The sequence below is a fragment of the Culicoides brevitarsis genome, chromosome 1 (genome assembly GCF_036172545.1).
Source record: "Culicoides brevitarsis isolate CSIRO-B50_1 chromosome 1, AGI_CSIRO_Cbre_v1, whole genome shotgun sequence".
In the NCBI taxonomy this organism is placed as follows: Eukaryota; Metazoa; Arthropoda; class Insecta; order Diptera; family Ceratopogonidae; genus Culicoides; species Culicoides brevitarsis.
This window is the reverse complement of record NC_087085.1, coordinates 18,470,590-18,491,525: the sequence shown is the minus strand read 5'-3', so window position 1 is coordinate 18,491,525 and position 20,936 is coordinate 18,470,590. Positions and strand designations below refer to the sequence as shown.

Genomic DNA, 20,936 nt, shown 5'->3' with positions numbered 1-20,936 from the left:
GTGAGGCTCAAAAGAAGGATCAAAAGGTTTTATATGAAACCCCTTTATTAGGGAGCCCTTTGATCCGCTTCTTTTTCAAATGACCTAATTTGAAGGTGATCATCTTCAACCCTAGAGAATTATTGCCTTAACATTCGTAGTTAAGAGGTTATTCTAATCCCTTGTGAGGTTAAAAAGAAGGATCAAAAGGTTTTAAATAAACCCTCTAATTAGGGAGCTTTTTGATCCTTTTTTTTAAACTCACAAGGGATTAGGATAACCTCTCAAGGAATTGAAAAAGTCGAATTTAATACCACATTTTTTCGAAATGCGGTAAAAAACTCTAATAAGAGAGATTATTTTAGGGCTGTAGATGATCAACTCCAAATGAGGTCAAATTGACTCCTTTCCCAAAATAATTGCTTAATATCACTCAATTTTAATCCGCAGGGCACCCAACACAGGAAAAACAATTTTCATTAAAATGTTCTAGATAAACATATTTGAGGTTAGCAAGCAAGCTATATGGAATTACAAAATTTTTGCTTACGTGCCAATTGGGACAAGGGGACAAGGTAATCTTTATTGAATCTTTGACATGTCACACAATATTAAAGTTTGTGTCTCGAGTTTTGAAATCATTTGACAATTATTTTGTCACAACTGCATTGTGAGCGATGTTTTGCTGCATTTTGTTTTTGCCGTTTTCTAATTAAAATGGCAAGTCAAAATTCATATTGACACCCAACTTTTCGTACTCAAGCACCTTCTCTTTTAGCACTTTCTCTACGTCAATTTTATCCATTTCGTCTTGAATGCGACTTCTAATTGGATTTTCCAAGGCATCCATTATTTGGTATCGCAGCAAATTCGGTAGGATATTAACAACGAGCTCCAACACGTAATCTAGTGTTCCGGCACCATCACATCTGACTTGAATATTTCCCAGTTCGAGCTGTAAGTCATCAAGTTTGGCACGATTTCGCAAATCCAGGGATTGACGAAGGACAACAGAGACCTTAAAGGTGAGTTTTTATTTTTTTGTTGTTTTGTTATTTAATTCAGAATTCAGAAAAAAATTACTTTGAAATGCTGCACTGTAAATTTGACGTGACCTGCTCGAGTTACCATTCCTTTGCCAATGTTGACTTCCCATTGAGTGGATCCCATTATTTCTTGTGTGCCCACTTGCATTCCTGTTTAACATTTTTTTAGGGAAATTAAGAGGATTTTAAATGAAATTCATTTCTCACCGATTATGAGGACATTATTTTCAATTTCCACAGTAATATTTCCCTCTCGATAAAAGGAAGATACTCCTCTAACCCAAGTGTTGCTCATTTCCACGCCAAAAACTCCCATTGTGTGATTATAATCCTTAATTTTGTACGGATCGTATCCCATGTTCCGCACTTTCTTCCGTCCCTCGGCAATCGCCATGTCAAGTGGCGAAATGGAATTCGGGAAAGTATTGTCAGCAATTGCATTCTCCAAATTTGTATCGATTTCCTTGCGAATTTTCTCGTACGCTTCCTTTAACATCAGAGGCTTAACCGTATCAAAAATTATATTCGACGCACTATTTGCGATACCTTGAAACACCGACCCCATCAACCCCAAATTCTCAAAATTCATGTTCATATCGGCAAACTTAACGTCCATCTTGATATCTTGCGTGCGAATTTTCCCGTCCATTTCGACAGCTAACGTTGCATTACCCTGCACATAAACGTCGGTGATGAGAATCTTAAAGGGACCACTGGACCGACTAAAAAGCGTACTCATTGTGTAGTTTCCCCGCAAGACAAGTTCGTCAATTTGCACGCCTGCCTTCACCTGTAACAGCTTCAAATCCGTTTTGATGTGTTTGATGCGGAATTTGGACAATCCATATGAAAGAACGTTCTTCATGTTGAGATGCACGAGTGAAATGGAACTTTTGATATCGGGAATGGGCATTGGGTCGGGTATCGGGACGCCGGGAAGACCAACGGGATCTGTTTGTTTGTAATGTTCGATGATGCCGAAGATTTGCGTGGATAACCGGTTTTCAGCGACTTTTTTGAGAGCAGGGTCATCACTTTGTGTGCGATCTGTAGAACATATCGGCGGTAATTGTTGCAAATTATGATCCAAAAACACAGCTGAAAGTAGAACAAAAATGAATTTATTGTTTGTTTTTGTTGATAAGAGCGAAACTTGTTATCTCTCGCGCATTTTTGTTTTTTATGAACAAATGAGAATCCCCATGCGTTATGATTCATTGAAACAAACGTCGTTCTACACTTTACAACGCAGACGTCAATTTATTGTTTATAGCAATAGTCGAACAAACAAGTGATAAGAGATGTCAGTTTAACAATATAATCTCTGGCGTTTCACATTTTGTAGTCGCTTGAATGAGAGAATGGAATAATTTTTTATAGATTTTTTTCTGATTTTTACCTTTTTCACAACTGTCAAATGTATTTTCTGCATAAATTCCTGCAATTGTCGTTATCAAAAGTATCCATAATTGGGTCTGAGACCACATTTTGATGATTTTCGAAAACTTTTGATGGTTCAAAAAAAATATTTTCTGATCTGCTTTGAATGAAAGTCCACGAAATACTGAGGAGAGTTTACATTTTGAGGCAGTCGTTATCAGTTTTCGTGTCAAAGGTCAAGTTTAATCTCAGATCCGCTGAAAGAGAGAGGAAATTTATTTAAGAGAGTTTTTTTTTTCAAATATCGGCGTTTTGTAGTAAACAAAAACCATGCATGTTGTCACATACGAATAAATACCCGGAGTTCACTTTTTCAATAAATTACTCTTGCAGCAGCAGCAGCAGTGGCACCATTTAAATCATTCGGAATAAAAACAAAAGTTTCCATATTTTAATTTATTTTTTAGCAATTACAGTGCAAAGTGTCATGCCATGTTGAGCCCTTAAAATTGTCACTAAATTATCATGTGAGTTGCCATCGAGTCTAGACATTTAAACGTTTTTCGCATTGCATTGGGTACTTCCCAATTTTATTGCCTTTATTAAGGAGTTTCTTGGCTTCGTATCCAAACTCGTGAAATGCGAAAAAGGCAAATCGCGTCTTCTGCGGAAGTTATTAACATGACGAGACATCAACTCGATTCTTGAGTCATTCAGTTTCCAAGAAAATTGCGATTGACAAAACTAATAAAATTTTTTATCGTACACGGGAAACAAGCACCAACAAAACAAGATTTTTCTTCTTTTCTGGGAAATTTTATTTATGATTGACTCGTGTCTACGATAAACAAGGATAGCGTAATTGGAACATAAAATTAGTGTGCGGAAAATATAAAAAATAATAAATTTACGACACTTATTTATTTGTTTATGTTTTCTCTTTGTCTTTCTTTATATTTCATTGTTGGCAAAGATGACAATGAAAAGCTTGGAAGAAAACAATGAAAACTCATAAAAAGCCATCAAATAATAATTATAAACAGATTTTTTACGGAATATAAGACTTGAGCGCATTTTTTTGTGAAAAGTTAAAATTCATAACTAATAAAAAATATTTAAAAAAATCGGAAAATTTATTTGAAACTTTAAAAAATTCTATCATTTATGTTTTAAAAAAAAATAGAAAATATCAATTTTAAGAAATATACTTATATTTCAACAGATTTTTTAATTAATTAAATTAATTTTTAAATTTCATTATAAAAATAAATATTTTGTCTAGATTTTATTTTTTATTTTATTATTTTAATATTTTATATTAATTATTTTAATTTAAATTTAATTATTAAAAAAAAATAAATTATTTTAAATTAATTAATTTTTATTTAAAATTTTAAGCACTTTTGAAACTTTTAAGATTTTTAATTTAAAAAAAAATATTTATTTCAAAAAATTGGAAAATATCAATTTAATTTAAAAAAAAGTTTTTAACAGATTAAATTAATTTTTAAATTTCATAATAAAAATAAATATTTTGGCAAGATTTTATTTTTTATTTTAATATTTAATATTAATTATTTTAATTTAAATTTTATTAATTAAAAAAAATTAAATTATTTTAATTTAATTAATTTTTATTTGAAATTTTAAGCATTTTTGGAATTTTTAATTTTAAAAAAATATATAAACAAAAAAATTGATTTTGTGAAAATTGATATATTTGAGCCTCACCATTAAAAAAAATAATTATTATTATACTATTTTATAAAGTACTAAAAAAAACTTCGGACAAACCACCAAAATCTCCTCCAAAAGCGATAATTGCTGCAAAAACGCATAAATCTGTTCAAATCTCGAAAGATATAAAAGACAAGAAAATTTATGAGGAGGAAAATGTCTTGCTCGATGATTCATACTCTTTTATCCACTGCGAGACACACAAATATTAATGACTGTGATGAATAATCATAAAATCTTATTAGATAACTTTGACGAAAAACTTTTGGGAAAATCGTCGAACGAAAACTTTTCAGCCGGCACATAAAATCAAATTCCGTTTATTCTTCTCCTGAAAAAAAAAGTTGATTGAGTTACGTTTTGCATTCACCATCCACGAATGATATGATAATTGAGACGACATTAAATTAGTTTTATTGCCTTTTTGCGAGTTCTACAATAGTTATAAATAAGTAGCAGAGAGAAATGTAAGTTGAAGGGGGTCGTGTAGACATTAAATTAAGATTTATTTGTCTGATGCGTTTTTTTTTTGTTGTTGTTTGCATCCCAATAATAAAAAGAAAATATAATGTGATTTTAAATGATAAATCTGGATGTTTCCCTTCCGACGAAACGAGGGGAATGCATTTGGTTAAAATAATAATAATCACAGAAAAAAGTACTCTTGGCACTCGAACCACTCGATAAGTCAATAAAAACATTTTTCGGCAAATTGTTTATCCATTTTTATTCTGTTTGAAAATCATCTCGACACGAAAAAAAATTGTCTTTAAATCTGTGACAAGTTTTGTGGTTAGTTTTTGTCTACTTTTCTTTTTTGCCGTCCCAAGGATGTTTTTTTTTCACTTTCGATATTACTTTCACTTTACGTCTCCTTTCGTCACACATTTCGGGGTGATATCTATTTTTATAGTTTGCCAAACAAACACAACAAAAAATATATACAAATTGAGGCAACAAGCGGGCATCATTTCAGAGCAAGGAAGGGGGGAGGCGAAAGAGATGGATATTACGCACATTTATGACACCATCATGCCATCACGTGTCATTCAATCTATTTGGTGCGCTTTAAAAAAAAAGAGACATATAGAAGAAGACGATGCTCCGCACGAACCTATTTTTAAAAGTAAAAGTAGAAAAGATGGTAAAAATGTGTATCTATGTGCTATCTAAACCAATTTTGTTAAGATATTGTGTGTAATTTGTGCCTTTTGCTTTTAACCAATGTTGTGCAATATTGTCATCGTATCGTTTTTATCCTTTTTTGCACTTTTCTACGCAGACAGACTTCACACCAAGTTGTACAAAACGTATCGTACGAGCAAAAAACGGGTGAAATTGATCCCTGGAAGGATCAGATTTAATCCTTAGGTGAATTTTATGATTCCTTCAGGTTAGTTCTGCTTTTCAGGGAATCAATCTAATCCCTTCAGAAGTCGATTTCATTCATTCAAGACCCTAATTTGAACGTTAAAGAGGTCAGTTTGACCCTCGAAGCGATGAAACTAAAGCCTAAGATGCCAGTTCTACATATAGTTTCAAGGGTCAAACTGACCTCTTTTAATGGGATCAAACTAAGCTATCGAAGGAATCAAAATGACAAATTAAGGGATCAGATTAATTTCTTCAGATGTCACTTTGATTCCTTTGAAAGCTTAGTTTGATCCCAGAAGAGGTCAGTTTGATCTCAGAAGAGGTCAATTTGACTCTTGAAGCGATCAATTTAAAGCTCGTGATACCAGTTTTGCAGCTTCAAGGGTCAAACCGACCTCTTTAAAGATCAAATTGAGGTCAAAAATGAATCAAATTGACATCTTATGCGATCAGATTGATTCCTTAATATGTCAATTTGATTCTTTCAAGACCTTGATTTTAACTTAAGGGGTCAGTTTAACTCTTGAAGGAATCAAATTGACATATTAATGGATCAAATTGATCTCTTAAAAGATCAGGTTAACTTATCCTTTTAGCTGAAGGAATCATAAAACTCACTTAAAAGCTGAATATAGTCCTTTAAAGAATCAATCTCACTCATTTTCCATCCGTAGGGAAGGTGGGTGTAATTTTTGTACGAAAAAAAAACGAAAAAGAAAGAAGAAAATTTGTTCACATTTTAGGATAATGCCCTTGATATGGTTTTTGGTTTTATCTGGTAAGTATCACAATGAGGCAAAAGGATAATGTTTCAATAAATAAAATATGAGAGCAATTTCTCGTTTGTACAAACATTGTCTGCGTCTACCTGTGTGAGAGTATGAGACAAAAATTTCACAGTGGGCCCAAACTTTTGTCTCAACTTTTCCTCTACTCTTCACACATCAACACAGAAATCAATCTCATGACACTGTTTTCTAGTTTCTAGAAGAAATATTTTAAAAAGGTTTCCCGTAAAAAAAAAAGGAGAACAAATTGTCGGTTGAATTGAAATTGAACTAAAAGTACATCCGCAAAAAGGTTGTAAATGTGCGAGAAAAAATGATTGAATTGTCTCTCATTTTCGTTGCTCGTGTCAAATTATCTGGAAATATTGAAGGGATCGTATATCAAAAATTGGGGCATCCAATTGAGAATTAATCAGCGTTAAATCTTTTATCCGCATCGAAGAAAAAAAATTGAAACCAATTCTCTCTACCTGGAACTTTCTACCACTTTGTTTTTCCTTTTTTTTTATTCAACTCAATTTTTTATCAACGAAAATTATCTGAAGTGTTGATTGTTGTTCTTTTTTTTGTCAACTGATGTGAATTTTTGTTGTGATAACAACGACAGGATTGCAATTTATTTTTTTTTTCTTCGAGATTGGCGTGATTTTTTTCCTTTCTTGTCTGAAAAGGAAAACAAAAAATAATCTCGACTCGATTGTCATTTAATTTTGCTTGCCTTAATAAACACATTGTTCCTGTTTTGAAAGGCATTCCAAGCGGTTTTTTGTCTAAATTTCCTAGTTTTTCTTTCATAAGATTTTAAAAATTTGAAGAAAATGCGCCTTTGTCACCTTTTTTCTTTTGGAAAAAGATGTTTTTCTTGTGTTTCCTTGTGAGTAGTGTTTTCTTGTATTTTTTATCAATCTGAATCAGACATCATGAAGTGATAGGCTGAAGGAAAAAAAAATAACAATAGAGAGAATATAAAATGAATGAAATGAAAATAAGCAATTGAGTGAAGTGCGAACAATAGTCTGTCTAGGGAAATGATTACAAGATATCGCAAAAATCTTGCAGCTACAAGGATTTTTTTTTAAATAAGACAATTTTAAATTTTTTAAAATTTGTTTCTTCTCTGAAAAAAAAACAGAATATTTCAAATTAATAATTAAGAATATTTTATTTTGTTCAAATCTGCCTTTAAAATTGATTCAAAAAAAATTGAGTAAAATTGATTTTTAAAAAAAAACAATTTTATTAAAAAAAATCCAAATTAAAAATTAAAAACTTTTAAAAGGAATAAAATAACTTTAGATGAAATTAACCTTTAGCAAAAAATTAAAATTGATTTAATTTGAAAATTCTTGAATTGATTTTTTATTCCTCAAAACTTACATCAATTTTTAAAATAATTTTTAACTTTTTAGTAAAAGTTTACGTTGACTTTTTTAACTTGTTTTATGGCGTGAATTAAAATTTCCCTAAAAACTTAAAATTTTGATAAAAAGCTAATTACACTACTCCCTCTCTGATATCAACATTTTGGGGGACGACCTAGTTGATATATGAGAAAAATTGATATATGAGAGGGAGGGTTGAAGTCGACTTTTTTGACTATTTTATGGTGAACGTCTTTTAAAAATTCCCTTTTAAAAAAGAACAATTTTCTCGTTAAATTTTGATAAAAAGCTTATTATTTCAAATCAATTTTGACAGCATTTATTGATATATAAGAGGTTGTCAGCCCCGAAAAAAAATTGATATATGAGAGGGTTGATATATGAGAGGTTGATATAAGAGAGGGAGTAGTGTATTTCAAATTTATTTAATAAATTTTTTCAAAAAAAATTAAATTTTAAAATTGTAAAAAAAAATTTAAAAAAAATCTTTTGACTTAAAAAAAACAAATCTTAAGTAAAAAAAAAAATCTACTTAATTTTCTATTGAATCTAAAATAAATTATTTTATTAATGGCTAATTTTATTTTCATAACAGAAAATTTGTCCAAAAAAGTCACGTTTTACAAAGAAACACCTAAAATCTTTCAAAAACTTACAAAAATTGATAAACTTATTTATTCATATTTCCACTCTCAATATTTTTCACACTAAAAAAATCCCTTTTTACATATTCTCAACCTAATAAATTGCCGTAGAAGAAAAAAGTTCAGGTAAATAAAGTTAGAAACTGCGCTTTTTTCTCAAACTATGTTCAAATAACACAACAAAATACGACAACTTACTTGAAAAATTACGATAAAAAAGTTTTCCCAACATTTTTTTTTTCGAAATATTTCTCCTTAGCCAAGTACAATGTGCTGTAAGACAGAACAGTACATTTTCCGGGTGCAATTTACAAAATATGGTTACAATAAAGAAAGAAAGAAAAAAATACAGCGCGCAACCAAAGAAGTTTTTTTTTATTTGCAAAGGCGAGCAACAGAGAAAAAGGAGCAACGGTAAGTAGACGGTGCAAAATAATTTTAAATAATTCACTTTTATATTTGCTCGAAATTTTTATCTCGAGAAATGCAAGATGTTGTTGTGCAGTGTGTGTGTTTGTGCGCTTCGAGTGGAAATAGTTAGAACAAACTTTTATCTTCTTCCCTTATTTTTTTCTTGTGCTTCGTTCTTTGTATATTATTTGGAATTCAATTCAATTTCTTGCCGTTTCTTTTATTTTATTTTACATTTATTTTTACGGGACAATTCCGCAAAGTTGGAAATAAATATTTAAACATCTCTTCGTTTGTTTTCCGTGTGAAAAAAATTTGCAGGCGGAAAGGTAGATTTTTATATTTAATTTAGTTAAAATGATTTTGCTGAGAGATTCCGGGGGAAGGAGAAAAACTTTCCTTAATTGACACTCTCGGAGAATCAAACTCTAATTAATTTAGCAAAAAAATAAAATAATTGTTGTTGTTGCTGGGTAACGTTGCCCTTTGCAATTAATTATGATCTAATTTAACTTTTATGAGTATGTTTTGTTTGTTTTGACAAATATTGTTGTCATTTCATCGAATCACGAATTTATTTGAGTCATAAAAAGTCATTTAAATTAATATTTGTCTACGATAACGCTAAAAAATTGGAATTCCGCGTCATAACTTGAATTAACGTGAGTTCTTTTTACTTATTTTTACGCAAATTTTTTACTTTGACACTATCGAACACAAAAAATAAATTTTCGCGTATAAAAAGAAGGTCAAGCCTTAATTTTTTCAGTTGATTTTTTTCCAACCAAATAACTACATGGATAAAAAATTAATTTTTTTAACACTTTCGGTCATTTTAGGGCTCTTAACCCTTGTCCAAGGGCATGGCATGCTCATTGATCCAGTGAATCGTGCCTCCCGATTTCGTTACGATGGTCGAGCGACACCAGATTGGAATGACAATGGCCTCAATTGCGGCGGATATTCCCTCCAACATGGCTTGAATGGCGGCAAATGCGGAATTTGTGGCGATAGTTACTCGGATCGACGTCCTCGGGCTCATGAACTTGGCGGAAGATGGGGCGATGGAGTTGTCGTTCGTTCCTACAAATCCGGATCACAAATAACGGCAAGTGTGAGAATCACCTCGAATCATAAGGGTTACTTTAAATTCGATTTATGCAACATGGACCCGTTGAAAGCAAGTGGCAAAAAAATGGAAGAAGAAAGTTGCTTCAATGTTCCTGTGAAGACTGTTGATGGAAAAGAGACGTATTTGTTGCCATCTACCGCGGCAAGAGTTTATGACGTCGAATTGCAGTTGCCTGAGGGACTTACTTGCAAACATTGTGTCTTGCGATGGACTTATACCACGGGAAATAGTTGGGGATGGTGCGGCGATGGAACGGGAAAGTTGGGATGTGGCGCTCAAGAAACGTTCCGAACATGTTCTGACATTGAAATTATTTAAAATATCCATTAAGTTATCAATTACAACACAAAAGCCCGAAATTTTCCACGAATTTCTACAGTTCTAAGTAAATAAACAAAGCAATATTAGATTATTGTTCAGAGATAAACTAATTTTTGAATGAATCGATAACATTCTAACCAAATAAAATTGTTATCTACCAACTTCCGTACAGTAATTGGTCACTTTATTGAGATCGATGGTCGGTCAAGTGCTTTTTGTGTGATAAAAAATGTGCTTTTTTGTTATCTTTGTTAATATTTATTGACTATTTAATGGTAAATTAGATTAAATTTCATTCGTTTCAGAAGATTCGGGAATTTCATCGTCCCATTTTTCAACAATTTCGATATCAGAGCACGTTCGAAAATGTTCCTGAGGTCCACATCCAAGAGCTCCTGTACCATCTTCGCATATTCCCCAATTATTTCCTGCCACATAAGTCCATCGCATGACACAATGTCGACAACTTTCCTTTGGCAGCTTCAATGCGACTTCATAATCTTTCGCTAGCGGTGATGGAACAACCCAATTTCTGTGTCCATCGGCAGTTAAAAGTTCAGTGAAACATTCTTCCGTTTCCACGCCACTTTCGTCTAAATTGCATAAATCAAAGTAAAAGTGTCCCAAATGATTGACTGTAACTTTAACAGTTACCGTAACCACTTGATCTGCTTCGTATTTTTTCACAATGACACCTTCCCCGAACACACCTCCAAGTTCGTGCTTTCGAGGAGTTGCAGCGCCATAACTATCGCCGCACATTCCACATTTTCCGTCGTGAACTTGATGTTGAATTTGGAAGCCACCGCACCAGAGACCGGCATCGTCGTAATTTTTTGGAGCACTCTCGTTGAAACGCCATCGAGAAGCGCGATTAACGGGATCCATGAGCATTCCATGAGAATTTACGTAAGTTATGTAAAATGTTGAAAAGGCGATAAAAAGTAATATTTTTGGCATTTTTGAAATTTTTTTTAGAGATGTTCGCTAAAAGAATTGTTTTTCTAAACTAAACCTATTCTGTAAATTGGCAATTTATATATTGCATTACAGACGGCGATAAGGTAGTAAGCACTACGAAAATAATTAGCCGCTTAATACTTTTTGATAAGATAACTTGAGTGATTAGTAAATTCAGTTTAAGGGTTCCTTTTACACGCAGAAAAAAACTTGATTAAATTTTTAATCGATTTTTAAGCTTAATATAATTTATCTTTTGGCCCATTTACGAAGATCACATTTTATAGTAATTTTTTAAAATAAATATAGTTTTTTTTTAATTTTTTTTACCCTTTAAAAATTTTTTAATCTTCAAAAATCAAAAACAACAAAAAAAAATTAAAAACAATTTTAACTCTTTCGCTTACAAAAAAATAATTCAAATAAAAATTTAAAATTGAACTATTAAATACAGGTATGTCTACGAAAATTCTAATCAACAGGAAAGTAGAATACGATACGATGATTTTTTGACCAACATGAGAAAAAATTGACCGTCTCCGGAGTGATAAAAATTGACCTTATTAAGAACAAATACACAAGAGGGACACTCCAAACAAAAATTCAGTGACAAAAAAGCTTCAGTCCACACTAATTTCCATACACAAAAGAAGGTGTACCGAAAGCAACACGTCTAAGACAAATGAAGAAGCGACAAAAAGATTATGGCCTTTACGACGAAGGAAAATAACAAAGACAACAGTCTCGCAGAACAAACCTTAAACCAACCAACTAAACCTAACTGCAAACCTTAGAAATGAACATTCAATTATCAAACGAAGAACCAAACTATATTAGTTTGCAAAGAAGTAAAATAACATGATTTTTTTATGAAAACTGAAAAAAAAACAAGAAAGTTTGAAAATTACTTTATCTACTAAAATGAAACTAAATTGATTGATTTTTCTCAACAAAGGCTAAAAAACTTATTTCAAAATTACAAAGAAAATTTTCGAATTTCATTTAGTAAAAAATTGGTACAAATTAGAAATTTTTACTAAACAGTTTTTTCTGCGTGTAAAATGTGATTCATTAATGAAAAGACATTCCTTGACAATGAATGGAAAGTGATTTAATATAATAAATCTTCATTTTCTTATCGATAAAGGTCAATTAAATGCTGTTATCTTCAACTTGTTCCGGAATCTCATCCACCAATTCAGACATGAAGCCTCCTTTGATAGAGATATCGCTGCACGTACGGAAATGTTCTTGTGGTCCGCATCCAAGTGCGTGACTTCCATCCTCACACTGTCCCCAATTGTTGCCAGCCACATAAGTCCATCGCAAGACACAATGTTCACACTCAATATCAGGCAGTTTCAACTGAACTTCATAATCTTTCGACTCGCGTGATGGCACATACCATTTTTCCTCACCCGCTGCCGTCAAAACTTTCGTGAAACATTCTTCCTCTTCGCGATTCTTGCCATCCATCTTGCACAAGTCGAACCAGAAGTAACCAATGTGATTAACGGTCACCTTTACCGTAACTGTGATAATGGAATCAGCAGGATAGGTTTTCACAATTACTCCTTCGCCGAATGGTCCGCCGCCGAGTTCGTGTTTTCGGGGTCTTGGATTTCCGTAGGTATCACCACAGATACCACACTTGCCGCCATAGGTGTTGTGCTGAACTGTAAGACCGCCGCACCATAGCTCGGAATCGTCGTAGTTGATGGGAGCTGAGGAATCGTAACGCCAACGAGACGCACGGTTAACGGGATCCATCAACATTCCATGGGAATGGACGAGGGCAACGACAGTCGTAAGGCAAAGAATTACTTTGAACATTGTACTAATTGAGGACTAAGAATGTACTGAAGAAGAATGAAGGTGCAGTGCGATATTTATTTGGCGCGATATAGAAAGATATGGCGATGATTAATTTTTTTGGCAAAACAAAAATCGTCCAAGATTCGAATCAGACTGAGATTGCAATCGATTTTGAAGATAAGACTTGTTTTGACTAGTTAAAATTTTTTAAGCAGGGCTGCAAAAACTAATGACTTAAAAGTTAAGCTTAAAAGGCTTAAAAGTTTAGTTTAAGAATAATTCCAGAGACGAAAAATAACTTAAAAGCTTTTCACATATTAAATAAATTTGTTTAAAAGTTATTTGGTTTTTAACTTGAAGTATAAAAAAAATTTTTGGACTTATTTGACTTTTTTTTTTTAAAAATATTTTAAATTAAGTCATATTGAAGTCGTTATTACTTAAGTTTTTTGTAAGTCAAAAGTCTTTTGGGGCCTGAATAATTTAAATAGTTTTTGTTTTTTCTACAGAATATTGTAAATTTATTTAAATTTAAATTTAGACTGGAAAATTTTATTAAGTCAACTTAACTTAACTAAATTTACTGAAATTAAAAAAAAAAATAAAAAGTAAAACAACCTTAAGTTTAAGTTTTATAAGCTTAAGTTTAAGTCAAAAGTTTTTACAGCCCTGTTTTTATAAGATAAAGCAATGATTCTGAAATTGCAATTTTTTCTAATTCAAAAGTCGCTTGCAAATTGATTGCAATAACATCTTGATGTTAATATCCTCTGAATAATAAAATGCCGAGACTTGATGAAAAATGTAAATGCACTTTGCTGATTTTTATTGTAATGAGATTGTTCGAGTTCTTGTCTCCCGTTCCGTCCTCTTTTTTAAAAAATAATGAAAGTTGTCTTTTGCAGCAATGATGTTTTGAAGGGCTTTCTTTCTTTCACATCTTCCCCATTATCACTTAAAATGCATGCCTGGCGCCTCTCCGCATTATTATTACATAATTATTATTCCATGCATTCGCTCTGTTTATTTTTCGCTCAAAAAAAAAATGAGAGAAAATTTCCCTTTAGACATTTATGAAGTTTTTTGTAAAAAATAAAAAAGTTTTCAATGTTGCTCGGTCGACACGTGGTTCGCGCTTTGTTCCTCTTCTTATTATTATTTACAACAAAATAAAACTTAACTAGCTTACATCTTGGTAAATACGAGAAGCGAAAAAAAAAGTTTGTTATCTCGTTACAATTTTTTTTTGCTTCCTCTTGTTTTATGGCACTAGTTAGATGAGAGATAATCTTTTTATCTCTGATTTGAATAACTTTAGTCATCCAAGTGGAAGAAATGGCACAAACATGAAAGACATTGATGTCGATGATGTTGGCTTGTTGTCATCGTCTCTGACTTTATGTCACTCGGAAACAAAGAAAGGACGAGCTTTGGACCCATTAGATCTCGATAAAGTAACAGAGAGACATGAATGTTATCGTTACGGCCTTGAGATCATAACGAAAAATGGTTATGATAGGCATTCAATGGCATGCATGAAAAAAAATAAAGTAATTTCAAGTATTTTTCGGCTTTTGGCTTAGGACTCCACAAAATCTAATTTCTCATATTCGACGAGGGAGGAAAAAACATTCCGCCACATAACTAAAATAATCACGTTTTTAACCGTATTATGATAACACAACACGCACCTAACACATATTTTTAACTTATTGTAGAGACATTTTACATCCCATTTGAGAAGGACTTGCTCTGTGTGCGAAAGGAAAGGAAATTCCAGGCGATAATTTGTTTTTTTTTTACTTACATATGCGAAAGATGCGATGAAAATTTTTGCATACATACATATTTTGACACATTGGCAAATCGGTTCGGCACAACTTTTCGGTACATCATTAGATATTCTGCAAACATTTTAGCAATAATAAACTAATTTTATGTGTATTGTAACGTTATTTTTTTTTGTTGCTGCTGCTGATGATGGTGGTGTTGGATGTTGTTGCCTTTCTTGACATACATAAGTTGAAGAAAATTTTCATAAAGGAAAAATACTTAACCGCTTTATTATGCTTTTAATTTTTTTTAGAAATTATTTTTAATTAAATTAATTAATTATCTGAAAACAGTTCAAAAAAATCAAAAAATTTGTAAATTTTACAAATTTTATTAAGTTTAAAAAAAATTAAAAATTTTAATTAATTAATATTTTTTTTTTGTAAATTAATTAAATATTAAATTATTTATTTTATTATTATTTAATTAAAAATTTGTTAAATTTATTAAAATAATTTTAAAATAAAATTTTCAAATTAAGGAAAAATTAAATGAAATTCATGAAAAAAATAAATTTTACTGTGATTAATAATTAACTGATATAATTAATGATTTGTCAAAATTTAATTGGTTTAAAAAGATTTTTTTTTAATAATTTTATAAAATTAGGTAATTTAATCAAATTAGATATAATTAAAAAAAAATATTGAAATAATTCTAAAATTAAAATTTTTAAATAATTTTTATATTTTGAAAAATTAAGATAAAATCATTTTAATTGTATGAAAAAAAATAAATAAAACATTTAATATTTATTAGTTGAACAATCATTTAATTAATTAAATATTAAAAAAAAATAAATAAATTAATTCAAAAAATAATTTATTTTTAAATTAATTTATTTAAAAATATTGAATATTTTTTTTAATTAAAAAATAAATCGTCAAAATAAATATTTTTTAAGAAAAATCAAAAATTATTATGTTACCTTTAAATGACAGACAACCGTTCGAACGTCATACCGCATAAAATTCCTCGAAATGCGGTTCGAAAAAAAAGTATGTTAAATATGTGAGAAAATGACGTGTTACAACGCCTCCGCCTTTTTTTTACAACGGTAACAACAACAAAAAATATTGAAAAAGGGAAAAAAATAATATTAAATAGATAATAATAAAAAATGACAAAACGCCTAATAGCAACCCATTACATAAATGATGTTGAAATAGAAAAAAAAGCAGCAGCAACATCGATGAAAAAATATGTTTTTGCTGCATGCTGATTTTTCCTCATCTTTTACAACGCGGCGAATTATATATTCGAAAGACATAAAATTATATTGCTACCAATCAAAAATTATGTTCATGTAGTTGCCTTGCATGCCACGCGCGCGTGTAGAGGGCAAAACAACGCTCTGTGATTGAACGGATGGTGGCAGATGTTGTGAAAATTGGCGAAATTAGGAAAGTTTCTTTGCCGAAAACTTTATTTTTATTTTTTTTTCGTCAGAAAATCTGTGACTCAGGTTCAATTGACTGCAAAGTTTGCGAGTCATAATTTTTTCTTTTTGCCAAAGACGTCATTTTTCGCCTCGTGATTAATGGGAATGCAACAAAAATTAATGATCCCCAACGTTTTTTTTTTCGTTGCAGCATCCAATTAATTCACGTGTGTCATGCGACGAGATTAACTTTGCAATTTTAGTCGCCACCATCGTCGCCATTTCCACTTATAATTAAGTTATGCACCATTTCATATAATTGTTCAAATGTATTTTTCATGCAGTAAAAATTAATAAATGTCAAGTAACGTACAATGGGAAAATGGAATTGTTGCCGTTGTTGTTGTTGTTGAATTTCGCACCAACACCGTGCATTTTAATGAGAAAACAATTATCCGTTGGAGAATTCATTAGAGAGACAAAAACGTTAGACTTCTTCTTCTACCACGGCGAACGAAGCACTTTCTCGTGTACCTTCGTTAAATTAACATTTACACAAAATATAATTTTCTGTAAGGCTCCATTTCCTTATGATGTGCAATTATTATTCTACACATCGTTGTCGTTGTCGTTTGCCTCGTCATACATGAAAAAGTCACCCGTACATCGTTCTAATAATAGTTTCGCATGCTGCCGCGTTACGTGGGGCACGCAGTACGGAAAAATTGCAGTGGAACTACCACAAGCACAAAATACTTGGCGACATCGAATAAAGTTGGCGCCACCAGGACGAGACTAGCTTGTTGATGTGACGCCGCGATTTTCGTGTGTGTATACTTGTGTTAGTTGCCGTTCGTGCGTATATCCTTGTGTTCGACTGTCCATATAATTATTATATTGTGCATAGAGCCGGAACAATTTTCACATGATTATCCTGTCGTGTCGACATTGTAGGCCGTGTGTGTTGGTACCCATCGTGTTGGTTGTGACGATAGTTTCGAACAGCTGTAGAACGGGTGAAAAAATGAATCTAGTGGGGGAAAAAAGGTGAATTAGTTAGTTTTATTGTAAAATTCAAGCAATTTTATATAGGGGAAATGATTCACGAAGGCACAAAAAATTCGCGGAAAAAATTAGTAGAAAAGAGCAATAGATGTCTCTACCTACAAGGTGAGTTTTTTTATCATTAAATTTAATTATTTTTGATTTTTCCGATATTTTTTTTGCAACGAATTTAAAAAAAAAATATTAATTTACATTTGAATTTTAATAAAAAAAAAAAATAAAAAATTATTTTAAAAAAATGTTAAATAATTTTTTAAAATATTTAAACGAAATAATTATAAACCTAATTTAATTATTTAAAATATTAAGTAAAAATATTTAAAATAATTTAATTTTATTTGTTTGAAAAATTAAATCAATTAAATAATTTTTGATTTTTTAGATATTTTTTTTAAAAAAAGAATTAAAAAAAATAATTAATTTATATTAAAATTTTTATAAAAAAATTGAAAGAAAATTTAAAAAAAAATATTTAAAATAATTATTTATTTAAAGTTATTTATTTAAAAAAAATTAAATTCATTTTTATTTTTAGGAAATTAAAAGATAGTAAGTATTTAATTTAAAATAAATACGTTTACAAACCTGAAAATTAATTTTCAATTACCGTAATGTAGATAATTCTTATGGAAAAAAATCCGTTACAAATTCAAAAAATGCTAATAATTAATGGAACATCAATTTTGAAGTTAATAGAACAATATTTTTCCATTAATTTTTGGATTTTTTTTAGCAATTTTTTAAACAAATTTTAAAATATTTATCATAAAATTAATAAATTAATTAATAAAAATTCATTAAAATAATTCATTCTCAAAAATTTTGTTAAAAATATTGAAAAATTGCGAAATTTCGTTAAAAATTCAAAAGTTTTAAGTAAAAATGTTAATAGAACGCATTTTAAAACCTATTTTCGTTAATAGAACGTATTATTTTTTTCCATAAGAACTATCTACATTACGGTAATTCCTTTTCGCTGACTAACGTCTGATAACTCAGCTCATTTTGATCAAAACTTTAAAGGAAATGTTTCAGAAACTTTTTGTATCAGCTTTCCGGTTACAGAAGTATATCATTTTATTCAGGAAGAAATTCTAGGACTTTAACGCATAAATAAGGAATATTCGTGTAGAAAAGTCCAATTAAAAAACATGGAGCTCAATTCATGGGCTTTAAAATTATTTTGTGCATTGTTTTTATTTGTGCAAGTGATCAAAGGATACCTTAAGAGTTACAAGTGCGAAGATGATTTCGCACATTATATTTGTGAACTTAATGGTGTCCATACAACTTATTTTGAGAAGCATTTCAACATTATCGTTGATCAAGAAAAAGTAACCAATGTGACTAGTTTCGGTTTTCAAAACTCTTCTATTGAAGTGCTGACGAATGATGTTTGTGAAACATTTCCAAACCTTGAATCCTTAATAGCTAATGACTGTGGGATACTTTTTGTAGATGAAAATGCGTTTGAAAAATGTGTTGAAATGGAAAGTCTTTCGCTATCCAGAAATCATTTAAAAAGTCTTCCATCAAAAATGCTTGTCTCAAATATCAACTTAGAAGTGATTGATTTATCCGAAAACAATCTCTATGAAATTGACAAAGACTTCTTTGTAAACAATAAAAAATTGTCATTAATTGATTTGTCAAATAATAATTTGACAGATGCAGAGTTTTTGAAAGGACAGCAAAATTTAAACAAAATTCATTTGTATCAAAATTCTCTGTTTGACGTCAATGTGGAGGAATTGATAAAAGAAAATCGCAATTTGTCAACATTGTATTTATATGAGAACAAATTTTGGTGCACACGTCAAAAGGAAATGAGTGAAATCTTAAGTGAAAGAATAATAATTTATTATTTTGTAGACTCAGAAAATTGCATTGAGCAAAAAGATGAATGGGAAGAAACAAAAAAACTATATTTGTCTGAAAGAAAACTCAAACAAATCGAAAGTAACATTATTATCTTTTCACTTGTCGCCGTAATAATTCTCGGAGCAATGATTGCAATTGGCAAATATTTTTATACGAAATACAAAAATAGACTAAATACGAGCAATAATGTTAAATATTACAATTACTATTCAAATCCACAAAATCCTGCATCAAATGACTTAAAAAATGATCCAGAAGAAGAACAACACTACTATTCAACTATTAAAGATCCTGAAGATCCGCATCAAGATCAGTATGATTATCTCAAATTTAAAGAACAGGAAGAAGAACACTATTATTCAACTATTAAAGATCCTGAAGATCCGCAACAATATCAGTATGAATAACTCAAGTTTAAAGAATGAAAATTTATAAAAAAAAAATTTCGATATCATATGCATATAATTTTCATATACCGTAATGTAGATAACACTGAGTAACAAAAACCTTAGACCTATACTGTAGAAGAGAAAATTGTTTAGTTTAAGCCCTCTATCATCCTACAGAAGGATTTCTCTGTTGCTGGAAAAAATATTTTTTTGTTCTTGAGTGTAATTCTTATGGAAAAAAATCCGTTACAAATTCAAAAAAAGTTAATAATTAATGGAACATCAATTTTGAAGTTAATAGAACAATATTTTTCCATTAATTGATTTATTTTAGCAATTATTTAAAATAAAATTAGATTATTTCTCATAAAATTTAAAAAATAAATAAATAAAAATCATTAAAATAATAAATTTTCAAAAAAATTATTAAAAATATTGAAAATATTTGAAAAATCGTTAAAAATTCAAAAGTTTTACGTAAAAATGTTAATAGAACGAATTTTAAAACCTCTTTTCGTTAATAGAACGGATTATTTTTTTCCATAAGAATTATCTACATTACGGTAATCCAAACCAAGCATATTAAATAATTTTCAGACAAAGACGTATAAAGTGTATTTTTTTCGAGATTTAAATTTTTTGTCAGAAAAAAAATCAATTTTTTAACCTAAAATAATCGAAAAAATTAAAAAAAAAGTCAAATTTTTTTATATTGAAGTAACTTTACATTAAAAAATTGAAATTTGAAATGTTTTTTCTTGAAAAATAAAATGTTTTTCGTAGTTTATGATTTTTTTTTTACAAAATACTATGAAATTTTATTTTTTTAAATGATTTTTTTTAACAAATTTTAACTGAAATTAACATTTTTTTTAGCCAAATTTTATTGAATAAACCAAACTTACCTATTTTCACATCTCAAATCGCAAAAACTTACCTTGACACGTACTTCCGTTTCCTGTTCCTCTAAAAACCACACAAATTGGACGTCTCTTATCAACATTATCACCCAATTACCGGGTCAATTGCAAAAATCCACGAAAATCCCTCTTTACAACTGATAAGCCATCGTTCGTCATAAAAAAAATTTCCCCCAAAAAAAATGTTTTTTTTTCGCTGCCTAAACAAACGAATTCATTAAAGATTCAATTTTCTCCTGTTTACTGCATTCGCCTTTTACGATAATCGCTGTTTATTGTTACATGTCATTATTACATAAAAATTTGTTTTGAATGTGTCTGCATCATTGTCTCAAACCAATAAAAAAAAATGTGCAAAGCCACCAACCAACACAAGTCGTCTCCATCGCCCTGAAATATATTGTCACACATAAAAAATATCTCATATATTTATCAAATATCACCTCGTTTTTTATTTATTTATTTCTCTTTCATGGTATTTGGCATATAATAAAAAAA

The 20,936-nt window shown here is 30.1% G+C and overlaps 4 protein-coding genes across 4 annotated transcripts; 1 reads left to right on the top strand and 3 right to left on the bottom strand.

Moving 5' to 3' along the window:
- Nucleotides 1–482: 482 nt before the first annotated feature.
- LOC134826900 (uncharacterized) lies at nucleotides 483–2,572 on the bottom strand. Its single transcript, XM_063839408.1, has 4 exons — nucleotides 2,425–2,572; nucleotides 1,233–2,123; nucleotides 1,063–1,175; nucleotides 483–997 (listed from the first exon to the last, which is right to left on the bottom strand). Exons 1-4 carry the CDS (start codon nucleotides 2,510–2,512, stop codon nucleotides 692–694), a joined length of 1,398 nt encoding a protein of 465 aa, XP_063695478.1. The 5' UTR covers nucleotides 2,513–2,572; the 3' UTR covers nucleotides 483–691.
- A 3,691-nt stretch (nucleotides 2,573–6,263) lies between these two features.
- Nucleotides 6,264–10,191, top strand: LOC134837389 (uncharacterized). Its single transcript, XM_063852759.1, has 2 exons — nucleotides 6,264–6,294; nucleotides 9,581–10,191. The coding sequence occupies exons 1-2, from the start codon at nucleotides 6,264–6,266 to the stop codon at nucleotides 10,189–10,191; spliced, it is 642 nt and encodes a 213-aa protein (XP_063708829.1).
- Nucleotides 10,192–10,435: 244 nt separating this feature from the next.
- LOC134838531 (uncharacterized) lies at nucleotides 10,436–11,190 on the bottom strand. The gene has a single exon (XM_063854076.1). The coding sequence runs from the start codon at nucleotides 11,152–11,154 to the stop codon at nucleotides 10,480–10,482; it is 675 nt and encodes a 224-aa protein (XP_063710146.1). The 5' UTR covers nucleotides 11,155–11,190; the 3' UTR covers nucleotides 10,436–10,479.
- A 1,116-nt stretch (nucleotides 11,191–12,306) lies between these two features.
- Nucleotides 12,307–12,987, bottom strand: LOC134837387 (uncharacterized). Its single transcript, XM_063852758.1, has one exon. It carries the CDS (start codon nucleotides 12,985–12,987, stop codon nucleotides 12,307–12,309), a length of 681 nt encoding a protein of 226 aa, XP_063708828.1.
- Nucleotides 12,988–20,936: the final 7,949 nt, after the last annotated feature.

What these genes read in the sequence shown, in the direction of transcription:
- LOC134838531 (XM_063854076.1), bottom strand. Translation starts at nt 11,154, where the DNA reads ATGCCAAAAATATTACTTTTTATCGCCTTTTCAACATTTTACATAACT.
- LOC134826900 (XM_063839408.1), bottom strand. Translation starts at nt 2,512, where the DNA reads ATGTGGTCTCAGACCCAATTATGGATACTTTTGATAACGACAATTGCA. An exon ending in ATTTGACAGTTGTGAAAAAG is followed by an intron (nt 2,124 to 2,424) that starts GTAAAAATCAGA and finishes TTCTACTTTCAG; the next exon opens with CTGTGTTTTTGGATCATAAT. An exon ending in AAATAATGTCCTCATAATCG is followed by an intron (nt 1,176 to 1,232) that starts GTGAGAAATGAA and finishes AATGTTAAACAG; the next exon opens with GAATGCAAGTGGGCACACAA.
- LOC134837389 (XM_063852759.1), top strand. Translation starts at nt 6,264, where the DNA reads ATGCCCTTGATATGGTTTTTGGTTTTATCTG. An exon ending in ATGGTTTTTGGTTTTATCTG is followed by an intron (nt 6,295 to 9,580) that starts GTAAGTATCACA and finishes CGGTCATTTTAG; the next exon opens with GGCTCTTAACCCTTGTCCAA.
- LOC134837387 (XM_063852758.1), bottom strand. Translation starts at nt 12,987, where the DNA reads ATGTTCAAAGTAATTCTTTGCCTTACGACTGTCGTTGCCCTCGTCCAT.